The sequence below is a fragment of the Coenobita brevimanus genome, chromosome 30 (assembly GCF_032717465.1).
Source record: "Coenobita brevimanus isolate Jiangsu-jjx chromosome 30, ASM3271746v2, whole genome shotgun sequence".
NCBI lineage: Eukaryota > Metazoa > Arthropoda > Malacostraca > Decapoda > Coenobitidae > Coenobita > Coenobita brevimanus.
In genome coordinates, this window is record NC_136983.1 from 10,057,291 (window position 1) to 10,067,897 (window position 10,607).

A 10,607-nucleotide genomic window follows, 5' to 3' on the forward strand; every position below is an offset into this window, starting at 1 on the left:
ATATATATATATATATATATATATATATATATATATATATATATATATATATATATATATATATTATATATATATGCAAAGGAGGAAGGAACCAAATTCTAGAAGCCCGCAAATTGTTAACTCCATAAAGAAACAAAACAACATAATAGAGAGCCAAATTCAAGAACCGTTCATTTCGAGATGCCTTGATACACTGCTTTGAAAAAAGCTGGAGGTCATAGGAAGTAGGAAATACAAACAATGGAAGACAGGTCCAGAGTTGACTTGTTGCATAAATGAAGGACTGGGAGTAACGGTTACCTCTTGCATTAGGGAGTTGGACAGAAAAGAGAGGAGAGTTTGCTGCTAGATGGATGCTGTGCTCTCAACATAGTGGTGGAGGAATGCAAGCAGACAGTTCAGAGGAGCAGTGACCACTGAGGTAGCGATAGAAAAGAGTTAAAAATGCAACAGCGCGGCAAAGAGATAAAAGTTGAAGAAGCCAATAAGAAGAGGAGACTTAATGAGACGAAAAACCTTTGACTCCACCTTGGTGAGAACAGCTGTCTGTGGGGAGCCTCCTCACACATGAGATTTGTACTCTATAAATGGGTGAATAAAACTCGTGTATAAAATCAACACGTGTGCAGGGGTAAAGAAAGCACGGAGTCGGCATAGCATACCTGATCTCTTAGATGTAGATTTTACAAGAGAGGTCATGTGATCTATCGAAGACAAATCCCGAGAAAATGAAAGCCCAAGTAATTTTAAAGATGAACTAGGAATAAATTGGTATTACAAAAAATTTAAGGATATTCCTGTGGCAGATTCTGACTGATCGAAAGATGTAAGAACTGAGCTTTATATATATATATATATATATATATATATATATATATATATATATATATATAGATAGATAGATAGATAGATAGATAGATAGATAGATAGATAGATAGGTAGACAGAAGAATTGACAGATAAGATAGACAGACTGATAGATATAGATATAGATATATATCATCATCAGCAGCAGCAGCCATTACAAGTCCACTGCGGAACAAAGGCCTCCCCCAACCTTCTCCACGAGTTCCTTGACCGAGGCAGTCTTTGCCATGTTTTCCCTGGAAATTTCTCTATCTCATCTCTCCACCTCCTGTATGGCATTTTTCTGCTATGCTTACAATCTCTTGGTGTCTAGTCAGTCAACTTCTTGCTCCATCGGTTATCAGGGCCCTCACATGGGGGGGGCAGGGGGGGGCATTTGCCCGGGGGCGGCACTTTAAGGGGGGCGGCAATTCTAGCCTGGCCTTGTCACCCACAAGGCTGACAATAATAATAATAATAATAATAATAATAATAATGACAATAATAATAATAAAGGTCAAAGAAGCCTGAATTATTTATATTATTTTTATTATTAAAAATGCTATTTTCTGTGTCTTGAAGGCCTGTCCAGATATTGTTTTAAATAATATGAAATTAATATTTATTACTCTCCTTTTCTCAGATTCTACTTGCTAGTTGCTATGCCACCAAAGCGTGTTCGGTTAAGTGGGAGCGCATACAAGAAGATGAGAAAGAAGTGAAAGATGGAAGACGAGAAGCTTGCTGGTTCATTAGAAACCTTCATTGTGACGACTAAGAAGAGTGAAACTTGTGTTCTAAATGAAGATCTTGTGAGTGAATGTGAAGATACGGAGGAAGAGGAATTTAGGAGTTCATATGAGTCTGAGCCTATTACGGAAGGGAAAGAAACCAGTGTTCAGGAGGCTGAGGAGGGTAAGGAAGAAACTAATTGCGAGGGAAGAGCAGGACTTGAGTATATTCAAAGAAGAGACTTTGGTTTGATTCCATTTGGGCACTTGACATCTGACGTCCGTGATGCTCTTGTTTCTATTGGAGCTGAAAATTTTCAGAATTCAAAAGGGCCCTTTGTTACTGGGAGTAAGGGTAGAAAAATGACTGAGGCATGGTTCTACAGAAAACTTGCAGATGGTAAAGATGAAGTTGTGAAGAGAACATGGCTACTCTACTCACCATCCAAAGAAGCAGCCTACTGTTTTTGCTGCGTTCTATTTTCGCACACTCCACAGAATGCAATTTCCAAGTTCGAGTCACCGGAAGGATTTAATTGTGGAGGTAAGTGGAAGGACAGTACTCCAATAGCTGTACATGAGAGTACAACCTGGCATAGAAAAGCCTTTCTTGCATGGAAAGAGGCTGAGGAGCACCTGAGAGAGGAGAAGGGTATTGATAAGGAATTTGTTCGGCAAGTGAATGCTGAGAGAGAGAAAGGAAGACAGATACTGTTGCGAATTATTTCCTGTATCCGGTTCTTGGCTTCCAGAAATCTGGCATTTCAAGGAAGCATTGACTATATTGGCACAGTTGACACAGACAGATAGGAAAAGGGAAGGCAACTTCATGGCACTAATACGATTCATTGCTGACTTTGATCCAGTTCTCAAAGAACACTTGAATAAACACACAGATGGGGCTAAAGGAAGGGCTACATACTTATCTCCAGTGACACAAAATGAATTCATTGCCTTGCTGGCAAATACCATTCGAGAAAAACTTGTGGCAGATGTCAAGGAAAGCAAGTACTATGGTGTCATGTGTGACTCTACTCCAGACATCTCACACCAGGATCAGCATTCCTTAGTAGTACGCTATGTAGTTCTGAAAGAAGGCCAATTTGTTGTGAAAGAGACATTTCTAGGCTACATGAAACTTGGGGGAAAAAATGCTGAAGCTATTGAGGAAGGGATTCGTAATGGTTTAGAGTCTTTCGGTCTGGACTTCAACAATTGCAGCGCTGTTTGTTTTGATAATGCCAGTGTCATGGTTGGGAAACACAGAGGCATTCAACGTCAACTGTGTGAAAAAAAATCAAAAATTGTGTTTATTAACTGTAACAATCATAGCCTCAACTTAGCAGGCGCAGATGCAGTTAAGACTGATGTGGGTTCAATGACTTTTTTCAATGTTCTCAACGAAGTTTTCAATTTCTTCAGCAGAAGCACAGAAAGGTGGGATGCACTGAAGAGAGTTACTGCTATAACTCTGAAGAGTAGCACTGACACACGATGGAGCTCTAGGGCAGATGCCACCCATGCCCTTGAGACTGAATTGAATGGTGTGCTGGAGTCTCTAGAAAATATATCTTCATCAGACAACTTCACAGCTGAGTCACGGGCAGACAGTGAGGCCCTTTTGAAAGGAATTCTCAGTTTTGAATTCTTGGCATTTCTCTCATTCTGGACCCCTGTTTTGAGAAAGGTGGATATTGTTAAAAAACGCCTCCAGTGTCCTGAGATGACTTTTAAGGACGCTCATGAAGACCTTGAAGCATTAGCAACATGGTTACAAGAGAACCAGGATAACGGTGCCCAGGAAGCAGTCACGAAAAGCATAGAACTGAGCAATAAGTGGGATGTAGAAATTGAAATAAAACGAGTGCGCCGAAAAAAGTGTATGCCTGGAGAGTTGGCCAGGGATGAACCACTAACCCCTCATCTTGACATGAAGCGAAAACTTCTTTTAGCAGTTGATAGCCTTGTTGTAGAAGTGCAGTCAAGAAGTGCTCGACTTCAAGAGATAGATGGTCGTTTTGGAGTTCTTCTTCGCCCTCAAGAGTTGTTTTGTAAAACGGAACAAGAAATTGACGCTGTTTGCAAGGACATGGCCCAAAAATATGATGAAAACATATCACCTTCAGAGCTCTGTCAAGAAGTGCAAGATTTGATGTTCTTATTGAAGAAAACACCAGAAACTGCTCTAGAACTCCTTGCTTTTATTGATAAATATGGGGAAGGATTCGCAAACCTTTGTGTTGCACTGAGACTTTTATTGACTGTAGGGATATCAGTTGCTTCCTGTGAAAGGTCGTTCAGCAAACTGAAACTTATCAAAACATATCTGAGGAGTTCCATGGGCCAAGATGGACTGTCAAATCTTGCACTTCTTAGCATTGAATCCGACACTCTAATGGATATGAACTTTGATGGCATCATTCATGAATTTGCCAGAAGCAAAGCAAGAAAATTCCTAATGTAATCCTTTGATCCATTTGATATCTTATGATGATGACATTATTATGGCAATTGTTTTATTCTGAAATAAATATTTACAAAATATAGTAACACAACTACATTGCTGTCTGAAGGATGTTTTACAATTATTTATGAAGAAATGAAGTTTTCTCTTTATTTTCTACTATATTAAACTGCACACACAGGAAATGCATCTTTTATTAACCCCTTAACCACGGGGCGTCACTTTCATGACGCTTGGGAGCAAGGGATCATACCGCAGGGCGTCGCTTTTGTGATTCTGTTATTTTGAATTCACCTGGGCTTCCAAGTGGGGGCTTGTATCATCTATCAGTACTGCCAATGTCCAACACTAGTCAGCACTCCTAATCTCATCTGTACTCCCATCCATTGTTGACAATTTAGCCATTTCTCCCCGTTCTTGACTCTCCTCCCTACCCCCCCTCCATTACCCTATCCTCTCGCCTGCCCGGCCGTGCTATGCTAAGTAAATCTTCCCTGGAATTTTTCACTGATTTCATCCATTGAAATAAGCCCTATGTCCTATTCTCATACCAAATGATATATACAAGAAAGAAATAAGGTAAGTGAGAGTGCCATACACCTAGAATTGGCTAATTATCACCTGACAACACCTCACGTGCACTCGTTCGCTAATTTTCGCTGTTTTTTTCCCCTTGAAATATGCCGTATAATCTATTTTCGTAATAAATATACATGTAAGGAGGGAAGGGAGAAGCCTAAGTGATATTTACATTCACCTGGACCTACCTAATTTATAATGTATTGTCTAGATTTCCTGCCAGTCATTTCAGTGCTAGACATAGCTGTTTCAAGAGCTAACATTGGTAGCTCTGAATATCCCCTAAGTAGGCCTCCACCCCAGCCCTCCGTTATCAGTTTACTCTCATCTTCCGAAGTGAGGGTACGTATGTTTCTTCTTGCTGACTTCAAGGACTTTTTCACCCCCATGCAAAGGGCCCTGTGACCTTTACCCCCTACTAAACCTCGTGTGGAAAGAGGTAAAGGGCTGACAATTGATAAAAGAGTGACTACGATCTTTCTATTGAGTAAAACAGTGCAAGTGGAATTGTAAATAATGTGTAAATAAGTGAAAGTAATGAATGTAAATATACGTGAACAATGGAAAATAGTTTTATAAGTTACTTCAAGTGACAGTGCATAACACAGTGTAAATAAAATAGAAATGTAAATAACGTAAATAAAATAGAGAACGTAAATAGAAATGTAAATGAGTAGTATTATAAGAATACGAGTATATACCCTAGGAGTAATGAAAGTGAAAGTTTCACTCTAGCATGTCTGAATGCTATGAGTTATGAGAGTGAAGATGAAAGTGACATTCATTCTCAATGCTAGTATACAGGACGAGAAAGTGAATGCTACGTATTTTACTGAAAGAAATTGAATCCCTACAGTGACAATAAACTAATACTACTGAAGGAAACTTATGGATAAAGACTGTAGATATGTATAAGTGTTATATAATAATAGAAATATAAAGTGTGAGGGGTTTTATGAATAATAAATGACAGAGTACCAAGAGCGAACTAGTGCCAGTGCGACGATCAGACGCGCTCGTAATTTCCATTGCTTTCACAGTGTTTTTTTTTTTTTTGAGTATGGATCCCAAACTACTTGAAAATTGTAGAATAGTGTTTATAGTGTTTGTATCTGGCTGTGGAAATCATATTACGGGTTGTCGGGAAGTGTAAAGTGAAGACTTCGTTACCCTACTTCAGAGGTCTCCACAAGTCCTACGGTAACAGGTGAAGGCTCAACAATCATTCCAGGAGAAAGCTGAAGGTATGTGCTATAAGCATATTTAATTTTATTATTCTAGGACTAATAACTGATTTTTGGCAAATATTTTTTGAGAGTCTGTCGGAGCCCAAATAACCCCACGGGACACGCAAGTCGTTGGTAAACAAGCCCGCTGTGTAGGGGTTAAGTATCCTATAAATACTCAGTATTATATAATTAAGTGTCCTATAATCATGTTGCCCAAATTAGGGTCATAGGCAGTAATGGGTGGTGGAGGTTGGAAGTGCTAATGAAGAGGGGGGGGGGGCGCCACTGAGAACTCTGCCCTGGGGCGGCACAAAGGCATGTAAGGGCTCTGTCAGTTATCCCTCATTTTTGCTACCTGGCCTGCCCACCTTCATTTTTGTTCTTTTATGACTTCTATAACATCTTTGACTTTAGTCTGAACTCTCACCCAAGTTGATCTTTTCCTGTCTCTTAAAGATATTCCTAACACTGACCTTTCCATTGTTCTCTGAGAACGGATTAATTTAATTTCCATCAATTTTGTCAGTATCCAGGTCTCACAACCATACGTCATAGATGGAATTATACATTCGTTATATACTTTTCGTTTCATACAAACTGGCAAGCTACTTTTCATAATGTCTCTATGTTTACCGAAAGCTTTCCATCCAATTGCGATGCGTCTTTTTATTTCGCTATCTCTATATTTCGTTAATTTTAGTATTTGCCCAAAGTAACTGTAGTCCTCGACTTCTTCAAGAATTTCTCCGCTTATTCTGATGACGCTTCTTTGTGTTTGTGGATCAAACATTAGTTTTACTCCGGTTCCTCTTTAGCCCTACTTTAAAACATTCTCTGTTCAGGTCATTTAACAATTCTTGCAATGTCTCTGCTGTTTCTGAGATTAGGACAATATCATCTGCAACTCCTAAATGGTTTAGCTTTTCTCCATCTATGTTCAAGCCTTTGTTCTCGCAGTCTAGGTTTCTGTAAATACTTTCTAGGCATTCTGTATATAATTTTGGTGAAATTGCATCTTCCTGAAGCACGCCCTTCTCAGTCTCAGTTTTGTCTGAGTCTTTACGTATTGTTACGTCCCAGTCCCACACTGCCACAGGCACAGGCTTCAACAGCAGTAGTACAGTACAGGAAAGACATTGCCCAGTGAGTTTTTCTTCTTATGGACAGCCTTTAGGTGTGAAGTTTAGGTGTCACCCTGTCCGTGGCCTCCCCTTGAGTTGGATATTTCAGTATATATATATATATATATATAGATAGATAGATAGATAGATAGATATAGATAGATAGATAGATAGATAGATAGATATATATATATATATATATATAGATAGATAGATATAGATAGATAGATAGATAGATAGATAGATAGATAGATAGATAGATAGATACTGTAGACATACATACATACATACATATCTTGCTCTTTTAGTAAGCTATTTCCACTGATGAACTGTAAGAAGTCTGATCCTCAAACCTGACAACCTTGACTCTCGAAGGCAACATACATTAAACATGGAGTATTCATGCTGTAGCTTTCCATTCACCCTTCCCATTCCAACCCTGCTGCCTTGTTGGTGTGTGGTCCATGTCAGTGACAGGTATTCCTGGAAATGTTTGTGTCCTCTCAAAGCCCCGAGGATGGACACAACAAGCTCCGTTGAAGGCTGCTAACGAGAATGTTTTCCACTGGCTTGGCTGCACATGAATAGGATTTGGAGATCACTGGAGGGATTACAACCCCACGAGTACACAGAAAACCATGACGTTTCCTTTGGAAGCTGTTAGTTACAGACACTATTATAACTGTGGTATCTGATTGTGTGAGTCAATGACTAGGATACTAATGCAAGGCGGCTCCCCTAACGCACCAAACCATCCAGTTGAAGCCAGCAGACAAATGTGAGAAGACCTACCAAGCATCGTAGAATAAACCCACCAGACTCCTCAGTTGATGCCAGGAGGAAATTATAAGAACTACCATGCAGCAAAGAATAAATCCACCAGACCCCCCCCCCCCAGATGAAGCCAGGAGAAAATTATGAGAACTACCATGCAGGAAAGAATAAATTCACGAGACCCCCCAGTTAAACCCAGGAGGAAATTATGAGAACTACCATGCAGCAAAGAATAAATTCATCAGACTTCCCAGTTGAATCCAGCAGGAAATTATGAGAACTACCATGCAGCAAAGAATAAATCCACCAGACCCGCCGGTTGAAGCCAGCAGGAAAATTTGAGAAGATCTGCTATGCAACATATAATAACCAGCGTGTAGATTTCATATGAAAGGATGAATGTAAAAGTATATTATTTTTCACTAATCTGTTATAGTAAAGCAACGTTGCTCTGTTGCTATATTCCTCGTGATCTGGAGGAGAGGATAACAGTCAGATGTTATATTACACAAACATGGATGTGTACTGTATAACTGGGAATCAGAATCGAGATACGTAACAAGGCGTCTTTAAATTACATAATGTAATGCAGTTTACCATATTCGTTGGCAGTTTGTTCCACGTATTTACACCCTGCTCATTTGACTGGTCTATTAGGGTCGAAGAACACCACATTCTGTCACTGGAGAAGTGACCCGCCCCCGCGTACTGCTCCACGGACGGGTATAAGTGTGGATGGCTTTTTGAGTGTAGGTTGAGAAGGTTATGTTTAGTGGTTGTGTTTGTGAGTGAGGGAATATATATATATACTCGTATATGGCATCGACTTAACATCAACAAGTTTACATAAGTGAACGTATGTAAAGGGCAACAGCCGGCTGAGACTGAATGCAGACCAGGATAAGTAGACGCACGCTCAACCGACGCGACCGCTGGAGGCTCCAGTAAAGCAAACAGGTAAATAAACGGCAAAAAAGTAAAACGGAGTAATATCTAATGAAGTGTGGGTTGTTGTGACGGGAAGGCGTGTATCTGTGCCGCCATTGTGATTGGTGCATCAGTGTGCGGCTCACAGGAGTTGAGTGTCATATCCAGAGTTTAGGCCTACACCAACAAGACGCTCGCATTCGACTTGCAAGCAGTTACCTCTTGCACTACGAAGTGGGTGCTGGAGAGTTTGCCCTCACGAAGTGGCTCCTATGGATCCTGCTGTCCCATTATATATAATGCCCCTCGACTCCTTTCCTCTCCCCCAAAAGCAGGAGGATGCACTGTATGAGAAAGACAACTTCAGCCTGCAGTCCACAGAATGATCACGTCCAGATGAGCCTAGGACCACTCACACACACACACACACACACACACACACACACACACACACACACACACACACACACACACACACACACACACACACACACACACACACACAAAATAGTAACAACAACGATGGGTCTTTCCTGTGATGAATAAAATCGTCTAATGTTAGTAAGAAATCTTTTGAAGCAGGAGGTTAATACCATTGCGCATTGTCTACCTATAAAGTTGTTCCACGGAAAAGGGAAAGAAAAAACAATATTTTCCCTCCACAAACGTCAGTACACCCGCAACCGATAATCCTTTTAATGCTTCAGGTGGGCTGGACAGTAGAGAGGGCATTCAGGCAGGTGGAAGATCGGCCAGATGTACTGTGCTTTCGGCCAGGCGGGCAGGCTGGCGTTTCGACGGATGAACAGGCATTAAGAAGTTTTGGCGGGCAATCGGCTGAACAGCTGAGTAAATCAGTGGGACAGACAGGGTAAAAGGAAGAGGAAAAGCTGAACTGAACACAAGAAAGCCGAAGACAGTAAAAACAAAGATAAACAAAGGGCTGTGCATACTGAGACACGGAAAAAGGGAAGAATGCTAAAGATTTCAGACCCAGAGAGTCAGAGATGTGGTGAAGGGATAGCGCAGAAGAAGTGGTGAGGTGTGTGGGCGTGGAAGAAGGGTGAAAAGAGATACATTTGGACGAATACACGTAAAGGATCGCCGGTATAAGTGAAAGAGAGTAATGTAGAGATGTTGATATTAGATTCAAAGGTGGAGAGAGGTATTTGTGCATAAAAAAAGGTATGGAGAGAGATACTTGTTTATGAGCAAGGAATGGAAAGAAATAATTGTGAAAGCGTAAGGAATGGAGATAGATATTTCTGTATGAGGAAGAATTGGAGAGAAGTACTTGTACATGCGTAAAGAATGCAGAGAGATATTTGGGTATGAGTTACGCAAGGAGATATACTTGAGTATGGGTACAAAATGGAGAGAGATACTTGTATAAGAGTTAGGAATGAAAGACGCCTGTACAAGTGAAAAAGAGTAATGCAGAGGCTTGTGTATGAGTATGGATGGAGAGAAATAACTTTGTATTAGTAATGAATAAAAGGAGATGCTGATGTACAAGTATGGAATAGAGAGAGAGACTTGGGTAAAAGTAAGGGAGAGAGTGAAAGAGGCTAATGTAGTAGAGATGCTTGTGTATAAGTAAATAAATGAGAAGGGTACTTTTGCGTGAGAAAGATATGGAGGGAGCTCCTCTTGTATGAGTAAAGGATGAAGACACCATGTATAAGAAGCGAGTAATGTTGTACAGATGCTTGCATATCTGTAAGAGCTGTAGAGAGACACTTATATATGAATAAATTGTGGAGAGAGGTATTCTCTTGTATGAGTAAAAGATGGAGAGACACGTTTTATAGGGAGGAGACAGCAATGTTATAGAGATGCTTGGGTGTTAGTAAGGGGTGTAGGGATATACTTGAATATGGAAAGAGATGCCTATTTGTGAGTAAACGGTCGGGAGATGTTTGTTCATGAATAAGGTA

At 40.3% G+C, this 10,607-nt stretch overlaps 1 protein-coding gene across 1 annotated transcript; it reads left to right on the forward strand.

The window, feature by feature from the left end:
• The first annotated feature begins 1,570 nt into the window (after positions 1-1,570).
• LOC145395214 (zinc finger MYM-type protein 1-like) lies at positions 1,571-4,040 on the forward strand. Its single transcript, XM_080268902.1, has 2 exons — positions 1,571-2,120; positions 2,329-4,040. Exons 1-2 carry the CDS (start codon positions 1,571-1,573, stop codon positions 4,038-4,040), a joined length of 2,262 nt encoding a protein of 753 aa, XP_080125028.1.
• The last annotated feature ends 6,567 nt before the right edge of the window (positions 4,041-10,607 follow it).